The 26,464-nt window shown below is 45.6% G+C and overlaps 1 protein-coding gene across 1 annotated transcript in view; it reads left to right on the forward strand.

The window, feature by feature from the left end:
• The window catches only part of STX17 (syntaxin 17), a 68,840-nt gene that overhangs the window by 29,821 nt on the left and 12,555 nt on the right, over positions 1–26,464 (forward strand). The window contains exon 4 of the mRNA XM_024193605.3: positions 13,724–13,955. Within this exon, the coding sequence (XP_024049373.2) occupies positions 13,724–13,955 (232 nt within the window). The remainder of the gene's footprint in view (positions 1–13,723; positions 13,956–26,464) is intronic.

Raw genomic sequence — 26,464 nt, forward strand, 5'->3', positions numbered from 1 at the left:
CAACCTCTCATCATTCACTATCATCACAGCCAGTTTATGCCCCTTCACAATTTTAACTTTGCTCCCCCTTTTTTTGTTCTATGATGGAAAAATATTGTTTATTAAATGTGTTGTAAAGTTTTGGAAAGGGAGATAGTCTGTGCACATTGTTACATTAGAGTTCTATACAATTTTCTTATTGTGATATGTTGGTGGAGTCAGTAGGAATTGCCGGTGGTCAGTACCTATGAAAATGAGGCCTTTGACATTTTAACTTTGGCACCCAAAATTTGTGGATAATTCGAAAATTTAGGCTCAAACTCTGTCTCTGTGCCTCAGTTTCTGTATCTTTACAATGGGAATAATGCGTGTTATTCACCCTGGTAAAGTACTTTGAGATCTAGGGATGGAAGCACTATATAAGAGCTAAGTAATATTGCTGTTTTATTATATAGCGAGATATACAAGCACTTGAAATAAAGATTGCCTCTTACTCATTTCAGTAGTCAAATTCTTTGGGAAAACGGGCAGATCAAGTTTCCAGATATTATAAAGAGACATTCCAGGTCTTACATACTAAAGCTTCAAACTTCAAAATACTTAAAGGAGCTTGGATTAAGGAGACCATGCTTCCACATCACTTGATATAGGTTGCTTAAAAAACAGAATCAAATTTGTGAGGGAAAGGGTAAAACAAAAAGGGTAAAAAAGTACAGTTCCATTGTCCGCCCACAAACTAAGCTCCACTCATTTAACACCACCATAATGAGAAGCCATTTACAATAGATTTTGCAGATATTCAAAATATCCTGCATGCTGTGCTGCATTTTGGTGGGCTCTTCAGGCTTGGCTTCCTTCATTGAAGTTCAGATGCCTTGCCTTGGCAGCTTGGGTTTGGCTTCTTGATTGGAGGGGTAGAAATCGTGGCACTAGGATGAAATATCATTGATGGTAGATTGTGCAGATCTTCATGTGATCGTCCATCTCCTTGTTTACAAGTTTAGATCAACAATAAAATAGTGACATTTTGAATTTATCTGTTTGAAACTGGGTGATTTGTATCTTTTGGAGCTGTTGTTTTAGCCTCTCTGCAAACTCAGGCAGATGTAATTCTATTGCTTATATTCAGGCCTTATCTGCACTGGGAATTTGCTCCAGTTACAGCTATCAGTGACTAGCCATCAATGTAGTTGTAATGCTGCAGACTCCTAGCATAGTGGTACATTTTACTCCTGTTTCAAGCGGGGTAAGATGCACCAGTTCAAATTATGGCTTACGGTAGCTTTGTCCAACTGCACTGCTGCAGCTACACTGGTGGCTGGCTGGCTGCCAATGGCTAAAATCCCTCAGGGTAGACAAGGCCTTGGTTCTTGTTTTGAATGTTTTTTTCATAGCAGTGAGAGCTGAAGACTTTTTTACAATGAGAGTTTAGATCAGTGGTTCTCAACTGATTTACCATTGTGGGCTGCATATGCAGCTCTCTATATGTTATGTGGCTGGCATCCACACAATATATATACTACTGTATGGCTCTGAGAATGTCACATGGGCCACAATTGTGTGCTGATTGGGCCATGGGTTGAGAACCACTGATTTAGATTTTGGAAGGCAAGTTTGGGGGAGGTAGGTGTATGCTGTGTACATGTGTACTACTCCAATACAAGCCCTGAGCAAAAGTTACCTAATTTGTCAAGGATCCGAGGGGACTTCGTATTCAGGAGGTTTACTAGCAGTTCAGAAATTTTTTTGGAAAAAATATTAGCCACTCCCAACATCCTATACATATATGTTCCTTCTAGGCTACTACAAAGGAGGTTTCTGTCTGGATTATGGTTTTCTGTCTCATTTGAGAGTAAAGACAGGATAACGGTCTTTGTTCTGGAAACAAAGCAGTGTGATATAATTTATCCATGTAAATTTCATGCTCATTTCTGTTCATACTGTTCTTTAGATAGACTGATGTATGCTCAGAAGAAGTAATTACAGTTCTGTGCCTAGATATTTCCATTTTGTTTCTTGCCAAATTCCAAAGATCTCCTAAAAAGGAGAAGTTTGTTTTCTGGATTGTGATTATGATGATCACTTTTTGGCTGCTTAAAAATAAGAATTAAGGTGAAATGCTAGGAAGAACTGTCTAACTTGTTTGATTTAAATGAAGAATTTATGGGGAATATTATTATATCAGACTTCTATTTCAACTCAGTATCTTATAACACCATACTTTGTGTCTTCCATATTTCCTTTATTGCTAATCAATGTTTATATGTGGGATTAATTTTAAATATTGCAGCCTAAGATTGGCTAGTAATACTATTAATTTAAACATACAGTATAGTATAGTCTTGATTAATTTGACAATTGATTTTTATGAATCAATAGTTCTCCGCTCTCTTTGGTTGTTTAATACATCTTTTACTGTGACCTTCCCCTCAAAGTGTAGAGTGTTTATGGAGGTTGGATTCATTTCCTTTGTATGTAGTTATATTTCTAGCGGGGGAGGGAGAGGTTTCTTCACTTATTTAAAAAAAAAAAAACATTTAATTGTATCCAGGATGTGTAATTAAAACAAACAACCTCTACACCCTATTTTTTCCAAGCAAGTAATGTTGCCTCTTTTAACTCCCTTGCATTAATGAAGAAAACTCTCACCTTAAAAACACCCCTCCCAAACTATTTGTTCCCTCATTCCACTCTAAGAATAATGTTCAAACAAATGGTAAACAGTTCAGTGAAGAATGATTTATTATACATGCTTAAAATGTCATACAATGATTATTTTTATATTGCAACATTAATTTTTTATGCTTGCATGAAAAGTCTATCCCAAATCAACAAGTAATATAATTTGTACTGTACATTTCTTATGTTAGATTTTAGTAAAAATCAGTCATGCATTTTTAGTTTTTAAAAGTCTAGGCGATGTTTTGTGCTAAAACCCCCAAACCAAAACGTTTGAAGCTGTTCCATTGTACATAAATAGTGAAAGAGTGTTTGGAGTAGGGGGCTGGACCCAGGGTCTCCCACCTCTCAGAGGGGTGCCCTAAACACTAGACTACACAGTCATTCCTCTTCAAGTGATTGCTCATGTGTATTCCGCAATAGGTGTGCATGCTTGCCATGTGCACTGGTGCCGGAATTTTTTCCCCTAGCAGTACCCGTAGGGGAACATCCAAGCGACCCCTGGAGTGGTGCCTCCATGGCACGGCCTCCATGCGTGCTCCCCCTCCCCCCCCAGTTCCTTCTTGCCGCCATTGAAAATAAAGATTCGCGGAGGCTGGCGACTCTCCAGACTCTGGGTCTCTATGTTCCGGCTCCGGCTAAACCTATGTTAAAGCTGCAGCAGACTCCAGCTCAGGCCACCCACCCAAAATATGAGACCGCTTATAAGAAGTCGCGGGACTATAAGAGGCACCCACAGAGGCAGTCTCGCCCTGCACCCAAGCCTGGGTCCTCCAAGGACAAGAAGGTGGGGAAAAGGCGGTTTTGATGGGACGCCCGGGGTCACCCTGCCAGTTCTCATCAGGGATCCACCTTCAATAAAGCTTCCCTTCCCGGAGTGGTTGCGGCTGACCTTGGACCGATGGGTCCTCAACACCATCTCCCGGGGCTACACCCTCCAGTTTACTTCCTTCCCCCCCCCCCACCTCCCACCCCCGTCCCTCCTGGGGGACCCCTTGTATGAGGCCCTGCTCGAGCAGGAGGTGGGGCGGCTCCTGGGCCTAGGAGTAGCGGAAGCGGTACCCGGGGAGTTCAAAGGCAAGGGGTACTACTCCCACTATTTCCTTATCCCGAAGGCCAAAGCAAGGCTCAGGCCCATCTCGGACCTGCGAGGCCTGAACCAGTACGTGGTGAAGCTCAAGTTCCGCGTGGTTTCCCTGGCCTCCATCATCCCCTCCTTGGATCCTGGGGACTGGTACACTGCCCTCAATCTGCAGAACGCGTACTTCCACATTCATATATTCGAGGGGCACAGACGCTTCCTCCGTTTCACGGTGGGGCAGGAACACTACCAATTTACAGTCCTCCCAATTGGCCTGTCCACTGCGACCAGGGTATTCACAAAATGGATGTTGGTGGTGGCCGCCCACCTCAGGCGCCGGGGGGTCCAGATCTTCCCCTATCTGGATGACTGGTTGGTCAAGGCAGCTCCTGGTCGAAGGTGCGGGATCACGTGGCGCTCCGTCTGTCCACGTGCACCACTTTGGGCCTGTTGGTAAACAACACCAAGTCCATGTTAGTCCCAGTTCAACGCATAGAGTTTATTGGGGCGGTCCTGGATGCCTTATCAGCCAGAGCCTCCCTCCCACTGGATAGGTTCGAGACCCTGAAGGGGCTTATCGACACGGTCACAAGGTTTCCGGTGACAACAGCCAGAGCGTGCCTCCAGCTCTTGGGTCATATGTCGGTGTGCACGTATGTGGTCCGTCACGCCAGACTCAGGATGAGGCCCCTCCAGCTCTGGTTGGCCTCAAAGTTCTCCCAGGCAAGGGACAGGATGGACAAAGTCCTCACGGTACCCAAACCAGTGATCACCTCCCTACGGTGGTGGTCCTCCCCGAGAAACATGCTCCATGGGGTCCCGTTCAGGGGCAGGGCCCCGTCGCTGGAGCTGGGTCCGACATCTTGGACCTGGGATGGGGGACCCATGTGGGGAACGTTCAGACCCAAGGTCTGTGGTCGGCTCGGGATCTCACCCTCCACATAAACGTCAAGGAGCTCAGGACGGTATGGCTGGCGTGCATGGCCTTCTGCTCGCACCTGGAGGGCCAGGTGGTCAGGGTCCTCACGGACAACACGGCCTCGATGTTCTATATCAACAGGCAAGGTGGGGCCTGATCCTGTTCCCTCTGCCGCGAAGCCCTCAGGCTGTGGAACTTTTGTATAACCCATGACATCTGCCTACAGGCTTTCCATCTGCCGGGTGCCTGGACCGCGTGGGCGGATTGCTTGAGCAGGGACTTCTCCTCTCAGCACGAGTGGTCTTTTCACCCAGAGGTGGTGCACAGACTTTTCCAAGTGTGGAGAACTTCCCAGCTGGACCTGTTTGCGACTTGGCAGAACCGACGCTGTCCCTGATTCTGCTCCGGGGAAGGGGCGGGAGGGGCTGGGACAGGGCGCTATCTCCCATGCCTTCCTCCTGTCCTGGTCAGGCCAGTTTCTCTATGCCTTTCCCCCGTTCCTGCTGATCAGCAAGGTCCTGGAAAAGATAAAGACGGACAAGGCCCAGGTCCTTCTGATTGCCCTAGCATGGTCCAGACAGCATTGGTACGGGACCCTCATGGGCCTGGCGGTCGCCCCACCGTGGCCACTGTTGTCCCGCCCGGACCTGCTCTCCCAGGACCAGGGCCGCCTCCTCCACCCCAACCTAGCGGCACTCCACTTCATGGTGTGGCTGCTCAATGGTTAGGTAGGGAGGAAAGAAAGTGCTCGGAAGGGGTTCAATGTGTCCTCCTAGAAAGCAGGCAGCCCTCCACACGCCGAGCCTACTTGGCAAAGTGGTCTCAGTTTTCCAGATGGGCGGACGAGCGGGGCTTTTCCCCGGTGGCTGCCCTGATCCAGATTATCCTGGACTACCTCCTTCACCTTAGAGCCCAGGGCCTGGTGCCCTCATCAGTCAAGATGCACCTGGTGGCCATATTGGCCTTCCATCTGCTGGTGCAGGGCCACACAGTATTCTCCTATGCTATCAGTGGCCGATTCCTTAAGGGTTTGGATTGTCTCTTCCCCTATGTTAGGCCCCCAGTCCTGCAGTGGGACCTAAACTTGGTGTTGGCCCATCTCATGGGGCCCCCGTTTGAGCCGCTAGCCACCTGCTCCTGGTCACACGTCTCGTGGAAGGTGGCCTTCCTGGTTGCGATCACGTCGGCTAGGGGGGTCTTGGAGCTCAGGGCCCTGACCTCCGAGCCCCCGTATATGGTATTTCATAACGATAAGGTCCAGCTCCACCCACACCCCTCGTTCCTCCCGAAGGTCTCCGCCTATCATATGGGTCAGGACATTTTTCTGCCGGTCCTCTGCCCCAAGCCCCATGCGTCCAGTGAGGAGCACCGCCCCCCCACGCTGGATGTGAGATGGGCTCTGGCTTTCTACCTGGCGCGGACCAAGCCATTCAGAAAGTCCTCGCAACTGTTCGTTGCCTCGGCTGAGCGCATGAAAGGTCGGCTATCTCCACTCAGCGGCTCTCCAACTGGATCGCCTTGTGCATCTGTACCTGTTATGACCTGGCGGGAATCCCTCCACCACCAATTGTGAAGGTGCACTCGACTCGGGCACAGGCCTCATTGGCTGCCTTTTTGGCCCACGTCCCCATTCAGGACATTTGTAGGGCTGCCACCTGGTCTTCGGGTCACACATTCACTTCGCACTATGCGATCGTCTCCCCGACCAGGGATGACGCCGGGTTCGGCAGGGCTGTGCTCCATCCTGAGAATTTGTGAACTCCTACCCACCTCCAACAGATATAGCTTGGAATTACCTATTGTGGAATACACATGAGCAATCACTCAAAGAAGAAAAGACAGTTACCTTTTCCGTAACTGGTGTCCTTCGAGATGTGTTGCTCATGTCTATTCCACATCCTGCCCTCCTTCCCCTGTGTCAGAGTTGTCTGGCAAGAAGGAACTGTGGGTGAGGGGGAGCGCGCAGCACCCCTTATACCGTACTATGGAGGTGCCACTCCAGGGGTCGCTGGGGCGCTCCCCTACGGGTACTGCTAGGTGAAAAACTTCCGGCACTGGTGCACGTGGCGAGCACGCACACCTATTGTGGAATAGACATGGGCAACACATCTCGAAGAACACCAGTTACGGAAAAGGTAACTGTCTTTTCTGTCTTGCGCATTCAATGACTATTTAAGTATTTATCCACAGTGGAACAATCATTTGGGGGTGGAGGGTGGGGAGAGAGAGAGAGAATGAGAATGAATGAATATGAACAACTCACTCTGTAGATCAGTGGTTAGGGTGCCTACCTGGGAGGTGGGAGGCCCTGTCTCCGGTCCCCCTTCTCCAATCATTCCTTCATTATTTATACACAGTGGAACAGCTTTAACAGTAGAGACTGAAGGAGACTGGTTTCAGAATATGCCATATCTCAGTGTTTAGAGCATTCTCTTGAGAGGTAGGATTTCAACAGGGGTCTCCCGTCTCCCTCTCTGGTGGGTGGGTAGGGGAATTGAACCTGGACTTTCCTCATCCGAGGTGAATACTCTAAATATTGGGCTACAAGTTACAAGGCAGGTGGCACCACCACCACCTCCTCCAACTCCACCTCCTCTGGTGACCAGATTTTGGATGGGACCCAATCTGGTAGACTGCTCTGAGAACACCTGCTGGATTGGACACTGCGATTTAGGCTGACAAACACCTGTGTTCCCCCAGTTTATGAATTGCTCTGCGGTTTAGGTGGGAGGTAGGCCTCCAGATGCCTAGAGGGAGGCAGTGATGCGCATGCTCAGAGGTGGGAACTTTTATCCTGAAAACTTAGGCATCGAGTGAATTTAGGTACGTACAGAGTTTGGTGGGAATTTGTGAATTGCAATGGAGCCTAAAACTGGGACGTAGGTGCCCAAGTGTAGGGTTTTGGCACCACAGTATCTTTGTGGATCTGAGCCTGATGGGTGGCATCCCCACTGCTTCATTTAAATGAGTAATTCTGAAAGACTTTGTTTGGTTAAAGGAGATATACAAACAGATAATCCTTTTTCGAGGCCCTCTGCTGCATTATTCCTTTGCCTCAGCCTGAACCCTCAAGGAACACAGGTGCAGTAGGGCTTTCCTTAACCCTGCTGTCATGTTAGGGAAAAGGTTTCCATGAGCAGGCACCAGATTCTCCTTGCACACTTAAAAATACATATAGCTTTCCAGGTGGAATACGTTGTAAGTTACTAGTATTTCCACGAGGTGCAACATGAACAGTGTATATGTACAGACAATACATTGTGACTTCTACATCTCCTAATATGGGTTCAATTATAGCTCGTACGAGTGTAAGCTGCATTGGGGAGAAGAGGAAGGTAGGTAGGTCTTCACTCAATCAGCAGTGAGTAGTTGATAGTAGTATTATGCCTTTGTAAGGCCTAGTATTTCTGGAGGTGTATGGAAAGTGATGTCCCTTGCTATATCTGCTCAACAGATGTAGCCTGCACTCTTCCTAGCAAAGCCATCCCCTCGCCAGGCCACTTGTTCTGTGCCAATACCAGCTTTCCCCCTCTTTTCCTGTCCTCTCTTTCTTCCTCACATTATGCTTCTCCAATGCATCCCCACATGCGGTGGAATAATTTAGTCCTATTTGTCTCTGTTCTACCACCAACAAAGTTTTTGATTCTTGGGAGCAAAAATGTTTGTAGGACATGAGTGCTGATGCTAGCTGACTCAGATGTTTCCCAGAAATAGCAATGCAGCTGCAATTATGGATGTAGAGTCATTTAGCAGTTAGATCAGGATGCCTGATATTTTATTCCTAATCTGCCAATGACTCGTCATGTCGACATGTGACTATTGGCAAGGCATTTAACTTATTGGTCCCTGTTTCCCAATCAGTAAAATGGATATAGCTCCTCTTCACACTTGGAGTTCCTTGGATGAAAATATTCTATATAAATGCAAAGTATTGTTATCTTGGATGCACCATTTTGTCTGACGGTGCTCAGTTAATCAACTGAAATCAATTAAAAAAACAAAACAAACCTACACTTCCAGCTCCCTTCCACACATCAGTCTGAATATTTTGTGTGAAAGGAAGTGAGGGAGGGTAGTACTCACAACAGAAGAAAGTTCGCACAAAGAAAGGAAGACGGCCCAGTACAACAGCTTAGAATTCAAATATGCTTTGATGAACATTCTCCCCCCCTCCTCTCCAAGGGAGCATCAAACAGTGGTCCATGACACTCTAAGGGCAAAATCAATAAAATGATAGGTTCTGTGATTTCTGTGATCTTGTGGTAAACCTGCAATCTTTAATTATAATACATTAATGTCCTTAACAAGAAATAACTGTGCACAGTCACATGGTTATTCAGATCTTGTAGAGTTCAAGTAAATCTTTAACCCGTTAGACTGGGGATGGGCAAACTTTTTGGCCCGAGGGCCACATTGGGAAATAGAAATTGTATGGCGGGCCAGGAATGCTCACAAAATTGGGGTTCGGGTGCGGGAGGGGGTGAGGGCTCTGGTTGGGGGTGTGGGCTCTGGGGCTGGGGATGAGGCATTTGGGGTGTAGGAGGGTGCTCTGGGCTGGGACCGAGGGCGGGAGGGGGATCAGGGCTGGGGCAGGGGTGCAGGTTCTGGCTGGGGGTGCGGGCTCTGGAATGGGGCTGGGGATGAGAGGTTTGGGGTGCAGGAGAGTGCTCTGGGCTGGGATCGAGGGGTTTGGAGAGCAGGAAGGGGATCAGGGCTGGGGTAGGGGGTTGGGGCCTTTGGGAGAGGCTCAGGGGATGCAAGCTCCGAGTGGTGCTTACCTCCCCCAGAAGCAGTGTCATGTCCCTTCTCCGGCTCCTATGCGGAGGCGCGGCAAGGCGGCTCTGCACACTGCCCCATCCACAGGCATCGCCCCTGCAGCTCCTATTGGAGCACGTAGGAGCTGGAGCGGGGCCATGCCGTGGCTTCTGGGAGACGCATGGTGTGGCCTCCGACCCAGCTACCCGGCTGGAGCGTGGGAGCGGGGCCGAGCTGCATGATACGACTCGCGGGCCGTTTTAAAATGGATCCGGCCCGCGGGCCATAGTTTGCCCACCCCTGCGTTAGACCCATATCAGGGGCTCTGATCCGTAGATCAGGCTCTGATCCATAGTGTTATAGAACTCTTGACATTCCAAATAGTCTGACACATTCTCACAGACTTGTGCCCTCTGTAGACACTGACATCTATGCCAAGTGTATGTAAAATACTATCCAGCAGTATCTGGTACAGCCGTGAGATGATTCTTTCTCTGTCCAAATCTTGTGCAGGGTAGAGATGTGTTGGTTTGGAAAGCAGAGCTGGGTCTAAGCTGCAGTGGGGTCATGTCTGAGGCTGAAAGGGTTGTAATTATGTAAATATTATACGACACTGATTTTTGGCCCTTTTATCTGTGTAGGATCATCATAATGAGTCTATGTAAACTAAAGCAGCTCTCCACTTCCTCTGAGTTCCTATGTAAATGTAGAGTACCGTGACTGCTTTGCAAAATATGCTAAATATATCAGGTATCATAGCAGTCCAGTTTGTTACATCCACTAGGGTTGGGTTCTGAAACATATTCATAGTGTTGACCACATCTTCATGGAGAGTTTGTCTTGTGGGCAACTCCCGTTGTGATGAGAGTGGTGGTTTAGCTGTGGTTGAACTGAAGTTTGCTCTTGTAGGTCTGGTTAGCTTTTGTGACGTTTAGATCAGTCTGGTTGATGAACATGGGAAACTTTGAGATCATTTTTCTCTTTGGTAACACTGGTCTACAATTTTTGAGAAGTTGTCTGCTTCAGAGATAAAATGTGCTATTTATTATGTATATTGATGTGCTGAATTCAAATATGACAATTAAAACAACTGATTGGCTACTGTTTCTAAGATATTTAAGTTTTTACATTTTATGTCTATGTATATTGTGTAGATAGTAGAGTTTTAATCATAAATTGTAAACCTAGGTCTTTTCATGTGTTTATGGTTGCTTTACATGATAATATTTCACCTGTCCTGTTTATGTAACACTTTAAAAATCAGCAAAAGGGTTATTATAAATAAAATGTATTATGAAACAAAAGGCAAAAAACGATTATGTACATAGTTTAGTCCTATTCAGTGTCTACTCGGTGCTTCTTGGCTTGTCTATTGTATTCATTAAATGGAGCATCTCTTGTCACTGTCCAGCAATAGTCTGCAAGCATTGATGGGCTCCATTTGCCCTGATAGTGTTTCTCCATTGTTGCAATGTCCTGGTGAAATCGCTCGCCATGCTCGTCGCTCACTGCTTCGCAGTTCGGTGGAAAAAAATCTAGATGAGAGTGCAAAAAATGTATCTTTAGTGATATGTTGCAACCAAGGCTTTTGTATGCCTTGAGGAGGTTTTCCACCAACAACCTGTAGTTGTCTGCCTTGTTGTTTCCGAGAAAATTTATTGCCACTAACTGGAAGGCTTTCCATGCCGTCTTTTCCTTGCCATGCAGTGCATGGTCAAATGCATCGTCTCGAAGAAGTTCACGAATCTGGACCAACAAAGACACCTTCCTTTATCTTAGCTTCACTTAACCTTGGAAATTTTCCATGGAGGTACTTGAAAGCTGCTTGTGTTTTGTCAATGGCCTTGACAAAGTTCTTCATCAGACCCAGCTTGATGTGTAAGGGTGGTAACAAAATCTTCCTTGATTCAACAAGTGGTGGATGCTGAACACTTTTCCTCCCAGGCTCCAATGACTGTCAGAGTGGCCAATCTTTCTTGATGTAGTGGGAATCTCTTGCATGACTATCCCATTCGCAGAGAAAACAGCAGTACTTTGTGTATCCAGTCTGCAGACCAAGCAAGAGAGCAACAACCTTCAAATCGCCACAAAGCTGCCACTGATGTTGGTCATAGTTTATGCACCTCAAAAGTTGTTTCATGTTGTCATAGGTTTCCTTCATATGGACTGCATGACCAACTGGAATTGATGGCAAAACATTGCCATTATGCAGTAAAACAGCTTTAAGACTCGTCTTCGATGAATCAATGAACAGTCTCCACTCATCTGGATCGTGAACGATGTTGAGGGCTGCCATCACACCATCAAAGTTGTTGCAGGCTACAAGATCACCTTCCATGAAGAAGAATGGGACAAGATCCTTTTGACGGAACATGGAAACCCTAACATCACCTGCCAGGAGATTCCACTGCTGTAGTCTGGAGCCCAACAGCTCTGCCTTACTCTTGGGTAGTTCCAAATCCCTGACAAGGTCATTCAGTTCACCTTGTGTTATGAGGTGTGGTTCAGAGGAGGAGGATGGGAGAAAATGTGGGTCCTGTGACATTGATGGTTCAGGACCAGAAGTTTCATCCTCTTCCTCTTCCTCGTCTGACTCAAGTGAGAATGATTCTGGTGCATCAGGAACCGGCAGTCCTTCTCCGTGGGGCACGGGGCATATAGCTGATGGAATATTTGGATAATGCACAGTCCACTTTTTCTTCTTTGATACACCTTTCCCAACTGGAGGCACCATGCAGAAGTAACAATTGCTGGTATAATCTGTTGGCTCTCTCCAAATCATTGTCACTGCAAAAGGCATAGATTTCCTTTTCCTGTTCAACCACTGGCAAAGATTTGTTGCACAAGTATTGCAGCATATGTGTGGGGCCCACCTCTTGTCCTGATCTCCAATTTTGCAGCCAAAATAAAGGTGATAGGCTTTCTTAACCATAGTGGTTATACTGCGCTTTTGTGATGCAAAAGTCACTTCACCACAAACAGCAGAAGTTATCTGCACTGTTCACACAAGTACGTGGCATCTCTGCTCACTTTGGCTAAACAGAAATGTGCCCCTTGGCAAAATCAAACACTGACAAATAAGAGAGCACGACACTGTATGATTTCTAGAGCTGATATAGGGCAATTTGTTCAGCAGAGTGATGTAAGCTTCGTTATGATTGCATCATCCATGACTTCTAGGAATAACATGATGCAATTCATATCACGTATGACGCAATACCAGCTTCAGATTGCATCATTCATTATTTTGCCTAAAAAGCAAGTACTGTCCAAACCCAGTCATAGATTTATTCATAGATCCAGTCAAAGATGTATTTTAATCATTTCTGGTTTAAATTGAGATCCCTTCCCTTTATAACTCACTTATCCTCCACCATTCCCAAGTCAAGGGTCATATATACTGACCCAATAGCATATCTTCAAAACTAGAGCCAATCAACAATTTTAAGCATAATTTTCGTTCTCAGTGACCCAGAATTAGTAAAGTTTGACTACATTTATTTCAGAAGCATTTTGGCTGTAGAGCAGTGTAATCAGTACATTTCTCTGCTATTACTGATATGGCAGCAAGAACTGGAACGCTGCAGCCCCTTTGGGCACAATGGGACAGGTGATTAAATGTACAGAGGAGTAACCATGCTTTGCCTGTCTGTGTTAAGGGTTACATTTGTGCAGCTATATTGATGGCTGTAATTGGGGAACATTCATAGTGAAGATAAAACGTTAAATATGACATCTGTAATCAGGGCTGTAGTTGGCTACTTAGGTACCAAATGTCAGTGGTTACTCCCCAGTGTACAGCCAGTTTATTAGAATGGGTGAGAGGGTACAGAATTAGCGACTGCACTGAGCTGCTGGGTATCTGGTGGATTGTGTGGGTTGTACTGGTTCCAGGGAAAGAACTTGTAAGTACCAGTTGTCACAGATATAGGGAATTAAATACTGTGGGAATAGACCTGTGCACAGATAAAACAGGAAAGAACAAAATAGTGGGGAAAGAATATTTTTCTCACTGTAGGTGAGTTCTTACTACTTGTGCAAAATATGCCCATTATCTCTTTGGTGCAACAGATTTTTGTTTAGAATATTTTCATTTTAACTAGAATAAAATTAAAGCATTTGGTTGTCTGAGAACAAGACCTTTTTGGAATTTTTATTTTTCTCAACTTATACAAAATATTGAAATGTAATTTTTTTTATTATTTAAAAATTAAAATAACTGTAGTTAATTTGCATCACCCCCTTGAAAGAGGTGTGTAGGAGCAGCAGCATGCCATAAAGTTACAAATAATCTTTTAAAACTATTGCAGCAACTGCGAGCCAATATCCGAGAGATGGAGAAACTGTGTTTGCGGGTCCGACTGGAAGATAAACAAATTCTCCAAAGAATGATAAATCCAGTTAAAGAGGAAGCGTCATTTGCCATAAAAGAATTTCTTCAACTCCATTCAGAATCTGCAGAAGAACTTAAAAGACAGTTTAATGAACAGGAGAACACCTCTTTAAAGTCTCCTCTAATCAGATCTGCGACGGTAGGAGGAGGTAGTAGAATTTATTTTTTCTATGTACTGTATTGTGGTATTTTTATATTTGTTTTATGATAGTATATTTCCAGGGTGTTCTGACCAGAGATTGTGGAAATAAATAGACAAGGCTTCAGTTTAGTAAAACATTATTCTTATGACAAGAGGTGAATTTTAATATAACTTTCAGATACCACAGTTTTCTCACCATATGTAGAATACAGATTATTTTACTGCACAGGTTATGTAGTTAATAAATGCTTTAATCAGCTATCCAAGAAAGAGGAAAAAATTGGTAGCCTAATAAATGTAGTTAAGTAATGAGAGCACTAAATTGTGCAGTACAAGCAATCTTGGAGTTATTGTAGTTACATTTTCTTTTTCCATTGCTCTGTAATGGTAATCACTTAGTACATTTTTACTTAATTCATTATCTATGAAATGATGAAAATTCTTATATCATCACCGAAAGCCTCAATCAGGAGGAGCAAGTGGAGTATAAAATGTCTGTTTACACACAATTATATCTTTGTAATTGGCAGTAAAACAGTAAAAGTACAGGACCATTATATGAGGTTTTGAAAACACATTATACTACCTTATAGATCATCCAAGGATGGGCCTGGTTGCTACTGCTCTTCTCTGATCCCTCTGCTTTCATGAAAACTGTATCTTTCACCTCTCACTCTTCCTTTCTTCCCCCATGAGCACCTCCTTGTCTCTTTTCACCCTCATTCTGTCCCACCTGCCCTTACACTTGAAGCCAAATCTGCAGTTAGCTGCTGCTAACATCTGAATCGCCGTTGAGAAGGACTGACCATTAGAGTTAAACCAACACATCCTCATACAGAAAAGTTTGAAGCTTAATATTCGTTAAAATACTTCGCAAGTCTCACATTTTTTTATTTAAAAAACATATTTTCAGTTAGTGGCCTCACAGAAAATCTTTCCTTTCAGGAAATTCTATGTAATCTGGCTGTTGTATTCATAAAGTGCTAATCTTCATAGTACCTAGTTCTGTCTCCTTGTTGTCATAGAGGTTCCTTCTATAGAGAATTGCACGGGGAATTGTGTGCAATGTCATTAGTAAGAGGGAAAGTCTTTTCACAACTAAGAAAAGAAGACAAAAATATATGCTAAACTGTAAAATGTCTCTTTTTAAAAAAACAGGATTAGTATCTTGATCTGAATGACCTTCATGTTTTTTAAAAAATGGGTCATTTTGGGTCATTGGTTAAAAACCAAGAAACCGATTAGAAATTTTGGGATGGCAGGCATAGCCATAGGAAAATATTATGGGAATGACATACACTCACAAGTCAGCTCAGGAATGGAGAAGTAGTTCACCTCATGTAAAGTGAAACATGCAGGCACACAGACAACTGAGTATAATTATATAGGATTTTTTTAAAAGTTTGCATGAATATGAAAGCAGCTTTTTGAATTCATGGGGCAGCTGTAATATCATATTGCCTGTTCTTTTGTGCTTCGAGGCTGCAGATCTGAAAGCAGATCTTAGCTGCTGATCTTACTCAATCAAAGAAACTTCCTTACACCCCACTTCTTTTTCGCATGTTGCTTCCAATCTGGCAGAGAAATGAAGAGTTTACAAATTCAAATAGCCCATTTAGGAGGCATGTCAAAGAAATGATACAGCCCTTTCCCTTTCCACCATCCCCCATCTCAAGTCCAATAGGAGTTGAATTTAATTCCATTTTAAGCAAATGTTAACAAAAGGCGAGACTCCGCTTTTAAAATTACTAAAATTCTTTTTTACCAGCATATTGAATTTTCCAGAGAACTAGATTTTTATCTTGAGTGTAATGAAGTGTGAAGGTACTTTGTAAAGTATGCAGAGGTGTTTTTTTGTTACTGCAGTTCTGATGAGATGTTGTAGTTGATGTTGAGGAAGCATTTCCATTCTAAGCCCTATCACAATTGGGTTAGAATTTCCTAAAATACGAACTTTTGAATGTAAATTTCTCATTCATAGTTTCAGCCCGCAGGTGTTTCATCCTCCTCCTCTCCCTTTTTTCTTTTGTTTTTGAAGTGGGAAGGGAAATATTGAAAAAAACCCAACTCTGGCCATTTAAGTTATCAGAAAATTAGAATAAAACAACAGTGTTACTAGCTTTGCCCGTTACTTTGGGGTATGCTCATTTATTAGGGTTACTCTTCTGGGGGGAAGGGGGAGGTTGTGTATTTCTATCAATGTACTGCTTGTGTCACTTGTGTTCTTATACTGAGCTCTACTTCTCCATGCTACAAGTTCCCTCCCAATGGAGCTATCCTGCAGGACCTAGGTTCCCCAGGACTGGGTTCTTCCAGCCCCAGAAGCAGATGAACACAGACACACACAGAGTGCATCTGAGAGGACCGGGTTAATCAGCACTCCCAAGCTGACCCCTTATATGTCCCTGGACTCAGTAGGCTGGGTTGAGCAGCGCCTCCAAGCTGTCATCCTCATATGTCCCAGGTTCAGCACGTCTCTATCCCCGCTCTTACGTTACAATTGTTCTGGCAGTAACCCACTTGATGAGCAAACCCCACATCATTTTTGGGTGCTGCGGGAATCTTTTAGCTTAGATACGAGGAGTGTTGCTGCAGAGTGAATGAGGAAACCAAAAAAACACCCACGAGGGGGTGAGGGGAGAGAGAAAGAGAAGCAACCAGCTTACTCATGAAAGTTATTTATTGCCAGGTAATAACCATAGGGGAGACAAACAAACAAAACAGTTATAAAATAAATCTAGCTTAAACTTGAGTATAAAAGTCAGGTTTAGAAAACTATAACTGATCACAGAAGTCAGGGTCAGAAGGCTATACTTAGAGAGAGAGAGCTGGGTTCTCACCACTCCATGAAGTTTGAATTGATTGGGGGTCCCAGGTGATAGTGGTAGCTGAGGGTCCGGAGTGCTGGAGTCAGGTAGAGCCCCCAGCATGATCAGTCAGGAGAAGATGAACTGATGCAGATTTTGGATCCAGGCATCAGAACACTTACTTGAGCATGGATAGGGGTTTTTGTAGAGAAACAACAATGGTTCAAGGGAGAACACTAGATTTGTTTATGTGTAAACAAGGGAGAATACCAAAGTTGTTTTGTTCAGGCTAGACAATGGCAGCTGATCATTCCTGGCTTTGGGCAGTGTCCCTTGGTGGGAGCTCACAATGCAATTAGGGAGCTTCACTATTTTGGATACCAATAAAGGATTTATTACTAGAATTGGTCTGATAAATACTGAGCTGGGTGTGTGCAGACGTGGGTTCATTAACATCTGGAGCAGAGAACCCCCATCATGCAGTGCTTCCCTGCTTTTCTGGTCCCAGAGTTCCATGCGGTTCTTGCCTTGGAATCTCTGTTCTCCATTCTGTATGCTAATAGAGATGCCTCCTTGCCCCATCTTCGAATCAAATGAGACAAGGGGAGTTTCCTTAATTCTGTCATCCTTATCCCAGGGGTTTAGGTGTGTCTCCCACTGCCTTTTCATTGCTTTTTGTAAGTCTTTCTTCTGATGCAGATTTGGTTCAAGCAGAGGCTGGCGGAGGGGGGAGGGGAAGGTCTTTCGTGAGTCAAACAGGCTGGATAATGTGCCCTGGTTCCCCAAGGACACAGAGCTGCTAGGTAACAACAGAGCCTTCTTACGAGGTGTGAAATACTCTTTAATGTGGAGAAGTCATTAAAGGCTCTTTCTGTCACTTAAACCCAGTGGTAGGCAGGGGCAGCTCTATGTATTTTGCCGCCCCAAGCACGTCAGTCAGGCGGCTTTCGGCGGCGCGCCTGTGGGAGGTCTGCCGGTCCCGCGGCTTCGGCATACCCGCCACCGAATTGCCGCCAAAGCCGCGGGACCGGCAGACCTCCCGCAGGCACGCCGCCGAAGGCTCCCTGACTGCTGCCCTCACAGTGACAGGCAGGCCGCCCCTGGTGGTAGGACATCCTAATCTGGTGCAGAATAGGTCAGCATGGAGAAGGCAATTGGGGGCAGGCCATTTTACTTACGGGGTTTTTCCTCTGTCCACAGTTCTGCTTAGGAAGCTTCTTTATTCTTGAGTTACTGATAAACGGTTTTATTTAACAAGTGTAAAATATGTAATGCTGGCTAAGGCCATGTATAGATTACAAACTTTGGTCGACCAAAGTTTATGTCATTGTAAAGCTGCTGCAGTTAGTATATCACACATGCATGTGCATACTTAGCTGCTTGCATCGATGCTAAGTGCGGTGCACCAGGGGTATATCCCAGTGTGCCACCTTCCAGTGCAATGCCTTTTGGGGAATTTTCACAATGTGTTGTGGGGCGCACACGACTCCTGCCGGGGGGCTGAGCGCAAAAGGTCAAGTTCCCATCATGCAACTTTCACTATCTCATAATACCATGAGATGGTTATGACTAACCCATACTTTTTGTGCCTTTTTAAAATCCCACAAACTCACACAGCACTTGTCGCTATCCGTCATCTCTATCAGAAGAATGGAGCCCACGCAGGTCTGCACTGTTGTCATTGATGCTGCAAATGCAGGACAAACAATCCTCCGGCACTTGTAGGGCTGCAGGAAGTACCACAACAAAGGGGCACATGATCATTTCTTTGAGGACAGATTGCTAAGGGACATAATGAAAAACAATTCAAAGTTGGTGGCATTTACAGATCAGCTACAGGGCCTAAGAAATGAGCAACTGACTGGTGGGATTGCATTATGATGGAGGTTTGGGATGATAAGTGGCTGCAGTACTTTCAGGTGAGAAAGGCCACATTCCTGGATCTGTATGCCACGTTCGAGCATGGACAAGAGAATGAAAGCTGCCTTGACAGTTGAGAAGCAAGTGGCGATCGCACTGTGGAAGCTTGCGAAGCTGGATTGCTATCAATCAGTGGGAAATCATTTTAGAGTTGGAAAATCCATAGTGGGGGTTGTTGTCATGCAAGTGTGTGTGGGGCATTAATTGTATCCTGCTATGCAGGGCTCTTACTCTAATATAGAGGATGTTGTGGATGGATTTGCAACTATGGGGTTGCCAAACCATGGTGGGGGAATAGATGGCGCACACATTCCTATTTTGGCTCCAGCTCACCTTACCATAGAGTACATCAACAGAAAGGGTTATTTTTTTATGTGGTTTTACAAGTGTTGATGGATCACCAGGAATCACTTCACCAGGGAAGCCCTTTCCTACATTGGAATGCAGTCCATTGGAGTGGTGGAAGGTCAATGCACAGTGTTTTCCCAGGCTTGGAAAACTGGCAAAGAGTTACCTGTGCATTCCAGGATCGTCTGTGCCTGCAGAACGTGTGTCTTCCAATGCTGGCCTTACTGTTAATCCGCTGCGCACAAGACTGACACCAGAACATGTAAACAACAAAAATCTTAACAAAGATTAGCAGTAGAGTTGAAATTCTAATCGGACTTTTTGTGTTTTTGGATGGCTTGGGTATTATTTAAAAAGTTAAACAAAAAGGTGGGTTTTACACATAAGACTGTCTGTTTTTGTTGTTAGTAAAGGTACTTGACAACGATAATGTGCGCGGTTGGTTCATTGTGAACTCATTAACAGTTAAACAGTTAACTGATACAATTTTAATAGTTTAAACAGTTACTTTTTTAAACACTATTTACATCCCTAATAGGGAGGGGGCCGACCCCCTGTCACTCAAGCTCCTTCTCCACTGCCTGTGGTTTGAGATGGAGCATCACGGTGTCTGTTGGCTAGCTATGCAGCTTGCTGCCTCTCTTGTTTAATCTTTTCTTAGTAAAAAGAACAGGAGTAATTTTTGTGGATACAGACTAACATGGCTGCTACTCTGAAACTTTTCTTAGTAGTTTTTTTTAAAGCACAGTTTGTGCTTTTTGCCTGATTTGGCCCCCCCCCCTCCTCTTTTTTTTGGCCTCCAGTACAGGTTATGCCCAGGATCCCAGGCTTCACACCCTGCCAGAGGTCTGTCCTCCGCAGCGATGGTACATTCAAGCTGCTTCTGCTGCCTGGGAGAGTCTCACGTTCCCTCCAAATGTAAGATCTGCCCAGGTTTTAAAAGCAGATCTAAGAAATTGAGGGAAGACGGACTAAACTCCTGCTAATGGAGCTTTATCTCAGACCTGTAGGATCCGAGTCACCCCCTGTGCCTCAGATCCACAGAGAGCCCTGGTGACTGTCTCTACTGTGACAATAAGCAAAGACTCTGGGGCCCCTCAGAATCATCTAGATCCTCAAAGAAGGGAAAAAACCCTTCTCCAGAGTGGGAGAAGAGAAAGGAAAGTTACCCCTTCAGTCTGGGTTTCCAGAGACCTCCGATACTATCATCTGCAACAGTAACTCGTCCTCCGGTACCAACACAGTCACCAGCCTATCACAAACATTCTGGGTCCAGAGGGAACAATGTCAAGCCCACATAACAGAAGGCCAGACAATCGCCAGGGCATCTCTCCAGGCCTCACTGGATGCAGCCAACATAGCTCATGCTCCATGGCTACAGCAGTAATCGTTCATTGAGATTTTTGGCTGCAGTCCTCTGGTCTGCCCCACAAGGTACAAAACACTGTCAAGGACCTTCCCTTCAAGGGACCCAAATTGTTTAGTGATCCCACAGATGGGTCCCTTCATTCTCTTAAAAACTCCCAGGTGACACTGCAATCCCTGGGCATCTATGCACCTATGGCAAAGAGAAACTACAGTCCAGCACGGCTGGCTCAACAGTTTCACTCAGTCCCTATGAGTAAGGCTGCAAATTTGTCATTGAAGTCACAGATTCTGTGATTTTTTTTGTCACCTCCATGACTTCTGCAGTAGCCAGTGCGCCTGGCTCAGGGGCAGCTCAGGCAGCCCCTGCACCAGTCCCACCGGCAGCTGCTGGGGCAGACTCAGGCCACCGCCCCAACACCCCCCAGCAGCAGAGTTTGGTTGTGGGAGGGGGCAAGGGGTTGGGGCACGGGATGGGTCACAGGCCGTGAGTTTTTGTTTAATGTCTGTGACCTGTCTGTGACTTTTACTAAAAATACCCCTGACTAAAACGTAGCCTTACCTATGAGCCCATGAGAACAGCTGAGCACTCCAGGAAGAAGCGCACTTAAAAAGAAGACCATCCTCTTCAGTGACCTCCCAGCCGGTGACATCCTCGAAACGGCTCTTATGACCCATTTAAGGGTCATGAACTCTCTCCTGCTCCATATCTTACCCTGCACATTATCCCATTCCCACTGTTTTGAGGATCATCTCTCCCATTTCCTACCTTCCTGGGAGCTCATCACCTTGGACAGATGGATCCTGGCGGTGACTTTTACTAGTTACTCCATCCAGTTCACCTCCTTTCTGCTTCTTCCCCCATCCCCATCCCACTTTATCAACCCTTCTAATGAGGCACAATGTACAATCCTCCTAACAGTCGGGCAGTTGAACCTGTTCCCCTGCACTTTGTTGGAAAAGGGTTCCCATTCCTGGTCCTGAAGAAAAACAGGGGAGGGAGGGATGGAGACCAGTTCTGGATCTCAAGACATTGAACACTTCTGTCAACTCTCAGTGGTTCAGAATGGTAACCCTAGCAGTGACAATTCCCTCCCTGGTAGATTGGTTTGTCTCCCTTGACCTCCAGGACACTTTTGTGTCCATGTTGTCATACACCCCTCACAAGGATGTTTTCTAATCTTGTGATGGGCAGAGACCACTACCAGTATTGCGTCCTTACCCTTTGGCCCCTTCACCACCCCAAGGTTCTTTACCAAAGTCCTCTTGACCCCCTGCCTCCACCCTTAGAGCATAAAGTGTGGAATGGCCGCAACCGTCCTTTGGTTCCCTCTTACCATCAGGTGGAAAGCAGAGTTCACCCCCTACTCCTTAGTGGAATTTTCTTCTTGTGACTTCTTCTAGTCAGTTAGCTTTGGTTAATTCCCAATAAATTCTTCCCCCCCATCCTCCTTTTTATTAATTTTTTGCAAAAAAAAAAAAAAAAAAAAAATTAAAAATGTACTTTCTCCTCAGCGCTTTGTACCCCACCATAATCTAAAATGGTATATTCAGAACCCTCAGGCTTCGAACCCAGACCATCTTAGGACAGACTCATTGCACTTATAGATGGCCAGAGCTGCTGCCTTTTTTGTCTCAGTGATAGCCACGTACCAGCCTGCGGCTCAGGATGCTGCTCCTTTTTGACCCTGATAGTTGAAGTTGTACCTTCTTGAGAAATCAGTGAGGGGAGCGTTAGACCCTGAAGCATGGGCATCCACTTCAAGTCCCAGACAGCCAGTGTTCCTGTTAGCTGGTGCAAAACAGCTAAGGTCGGTACTAGCAAAAAATCTGCGCCACTGTCAGTCAAGGATCTGGGACCATGGAAAACCACCTCAGTACCAACTTCCACTTTGGCACTGAGGATCGGTACCACCTCCTTACCAAGGCAACACAAGGTAGAAATGACTTCTAGCACCAATCTCCCTCGTCCTGCAAGTAGAAGTTTAAAAACTCACTCTCCTCCTGGGAACAGAGCACTAAAGCCACTCATGTATCGGGGCAGGTGACGCTGGCACAAGCTTCCAGATCAGTACTGAAGAAGTATTAGACACCCTTCGTGCCTATACCTGTCAGTGCTGGTGCAGACTTTGGCACTGATAGTACAGATGTTAACATACTGGCTGATCAAATGTTGAGGGACTAGTTGTGTCTCTAGCACTGCCTTCTGTAACAGTAATGCTATGGTTGGTACCACTATGCATCTCTATCCTCATACTACTGAAATCACTGCAGATATCAGCACCAACTTTTGGAGAAAGTCTACTTGTTTTCTCCATTACTGGGACACATCTTTCCACCTTCCAACAAAGAACCTTCTCTTTTTCATTCATGCAGATCAAGTGAAGGTATCATTACAATCTAGGGACACACACTTCAGAGCCCCAACTCATCCACCTCTGGCCTAGCAATGGCCTAGTCAACCATACCAAAACCAGCCTTATCTCTACAGTGCTCCTCCTTAGCCCTACTGGATATACTGGGGAACTTCATCTCACTAAAGCATCCAGGAGCTGATCACCGTCTTACCAGTCACAAAAATGCAGAACATTCGCCTTTTGTATCAATTGCCAGACTCTTGACTGCAGAGAGGGAGGAGGAAAAATAGCTTGAAGATGAGGAACAAGTAGGTCTTGAGCCTCCTGAACAACTCCATTCATCTTCTCCCAGCGACCTATCATTGTCTTCCCCTGATGATGCAGTCTAGGCTCTTGTACCAGCTCCTGATGATTTTATAGCCTTTTAGCAGCTATTCTCTTGCATAGCAGAGATCCTCAAAATAGAGACCTCAGTAATTGAAGAAAAAGCTCGTAATCTATGTGACATATTGCACTCTTCTGCTTCTGTCAGAATAGCATTGCCAATTAATGAGGGGGTATGGAACAGCTTCTGTATGAGGAGAGATTAAAGAGAGTGGGACTGCTCATCTTGGAGGAGAGATGACTGAGAGGAGATATGGTAGAGGTGTGTAAAATCATGAATGGTGTGGTAAAAGTGAATAAGGAATTATTTACCCCTTCATATAACAGATGAACCAGGGATCACCCAATGAAATCAATAGGGAGCAGTTTGAAAAGAAACATAAGGAAATACTCCTTCACACAACACTGATGGAGAAATCCCATTTATAGACTTGTTTGCCAACAAAGACACGTGTCCTGTCTTTTACTCCAGAGGAAGCATGAGCCCAGGATCCTTGCAAAATGCCTTTCTAACATTGTGGGATCAAGGTATTATATATGCATTTCTAGATGATAGGGAGAATCCGACAGGATACAGCCATACTGATCCTGACAGCTCTATATTGGTTGAAACTGTTCTTTCTGGTTAATAGACCACCTCAAAGTGTCTATTCTGACTCTGATAGCACTTCCAGACATATCACAGAACCAAGGTCAGGTGCTTCATCCAGACCAGAAATCACTGCATTTGAGAGCCTGGTTGTTGGCTTGTTGAGTGGTTGCAGAGGCTGCTCCTTAAAAGTACAAGAAATGTTACTGCTAAGCAGAAAAGACACTTACAAAGTACTAGTAAGAAAACTGAAAGGGAAGGATGGGGAAAAAGAAACCCAGTAATATATTGTTCTCTTAGCTAAAAAGAACAGTGTTTTTTACAAAACATCTTTGGTGTGAAACAAAAATACAACACTTCAGACCTAACCAGCAGCTTTGATTCAGTGACATAAAACCAGGGAGATTAGCCTGAAATATTGAACATGGTAAACAGATTAGCAAAAGATCAGTCTTTATAGGGCTAAATTAATTTCTGTTGCAATTCCAAAGAGAGCTACATCAGGGATGAATTTGCTCATTTGATATTTTTTTGTTGGACTATGCCTGACGCTGGTGGCTGACGTGTATCAGTGGTGTATGCTGTTGTAGATCTCAGTCAGTACAGTAACTCCTCACTTAAAGTTGTCCCGGTTAACATTGTTTCGTTGTTCTGTTGCTGATCAATTAGGGAACATATTCATTTAAAGTTGTGCAATGCTCCACTCTTATGTTGTTTGGCTGCCTGCTTTCTCCACAACTGGCAGCCTCCCTACGCCCCCGCCCAGCGCCTCCTGCCCGTCGGCAGATCCCGCGGATCAGTGCCTTCCCCCTTCTCCCCCTGCCTCCTACCCACGGCAATCAGCTGGCTTGCGGCATTTTGGAGGCAGGAGGGAGGGGGGAGGACTCGGCGCGCAGGCTTCCCCTCCCTCCCCTGCCTCCCGAACACCGCAAGCCAGCTGATTGCCCCGGGCAGGAGGTGGGGGGGAGGGAGGGGGAGCCTGTGCCAAATCCTCGCTCCTCCCCCCTCCCTCCTGCCTCCTAAACGCCTCAAGCTAGCTGATTGCCCCAGGCAGGAGGGAGGGGGGAGGAGTGAGGCCTCGGCGCGCCTTCCCCCCCCCTCCCGCCTCCTGCCAGCGGCAATCAGCTGGCTTGCAGCGTTTTGGAGGCAGGAGGGAGGGGGGAGGAGCCAGGACACGTGTGAAATAAAGGGGGAGGAGGTGGGGGGGAGAAGAGGCGGGTCAAGGGTGGGGGCTTGGGGGAAGGGGTGAGTGGGCGGGCTGAGGGTCGAGCCCCTCCGCCCCTTGCAGAGTAGGGGAAGCTGCTGCTGCTGCGCAACGTGCTTCTCCTAGCCTACAGCACCTTCAGCCTCCTTGCCTGCCCCATCTCCAGTGCCAGTGGGCTGTGCCTGTGTAGGGTAAGGCAGGGGCACCTCCCAACTATAGTACTGTACAGTATGTTTGTAAACACACAGCATGTGCACACTACTCCCCCCCCCCCCCCCCCAGCGATTCACTGTTGCTTTATGGCCCAACGGCCCTGCTCGGGAAGAGGGCTCTACACCAAGTGCTTGCGAGGCCACCAGCTGCCTGCAAAGCGGCTGCGGGTGGTGCACAGCAGAGGCCCTGCCTTGCTGTCTTGCTACAGGATAAATAATGTTTTATCTGTTGCCCCCCTTTGCTGGAGGGAGGTAAGAACACAGGGGGCGGCAGCCCTCCCAAAGCAAATTACAGGAATAGCGTTTCAGCACCTGCTTCGCTGTAGCAAGGAGAAGCAGTGTAGAGATGCACAGAACCTGGCCCTGCTCCCATGAAAGTCTGTGAAATGCACAGGAGCTTTGCCATTCACTTTAATGCCAGCTGCATCTCTCTGCCCCACATGCATACAGCAGAGAGGGGCACAGCCCTGCAGCAAATGTTCAGAAAGTTCAGCAAGAGGAGCAGCCGGACAATCCACCCTCTTCCACTCTCTGACTCCACCACCTCAGCAAAGATGAATGTAGTATTAGTTTGCTTGTTTAAAATGTATATAATGCCTTTTGTCTGGCAAAATTTTTTTTCCCTGGAACCTAACCCTCCCATTTACATTAATTCTTATGGGGAAATTGGATTCGCTTAACATCGTTTCACTTAAAGTCGCATTTTTCAGGAAGATAACTACAACATTAAGTGAGGAGTTACTGTATTTCTGTGGCAGAAAGCAGACAACTTTGGTCTGTTCCACCAATGTGAACTAAGTCAGAGATGCTTGGGCAGTTGTGTTTTTTTATTTTTGTGTATTGCTGAGGCATTAATGTGCTATATGTGCTTTTATTTAAAGCTGGGGTACTTTCCTCATTTACCCCAAATAGATATTTAATACTGCTGTTCCTTGAAAAGAATATTTTTTTACCAAATGTGTTTGTATGTACATGTTGTACATCTGACACTCTGCAAGGGGTGGTGATTATTGGAAGGATTAGATTTTTTGGAGAAATATTGGTAAGCGTCGATTTCATCGTACATTCAAACCGATGGAAAAAATATTTCCATGGACAATCAGAATTTACAGATAGGTAAAGTAAGAAAAATGCTGTTTGTAAATATCCTTAAACTATTTCTCATTGTATATTTTAACGTGATGTTGACAAATTGTGTTTTAACAGAGACGACTAAGGGGGGATATGATTAGGGTGACCAGATGTCCCGATTTTATAGGGACAGTCCCAATTTTTGGATCTTTTTCTTATTTAGGCTCCTATTACCCCCCACACCCTGTCCCGATTTTTC

The sequence above is a fragment of the Terrapene carolina genome, unplaced genomic scaffold, assembly GCF_002925995.2.
Source record: "Terrapene carolina triunguis isolate 2854851 unplaced genomic scaffold, T_m_triunguis-2.0 Scaffold229, whole genome shotgun sequence".
In the NCBI taxonomy this organism is placed as follows: Eukaryota; Metazoa; Chordata; order Testudines; family Emydidae; genus Terrapene; species Terrapene triunguis.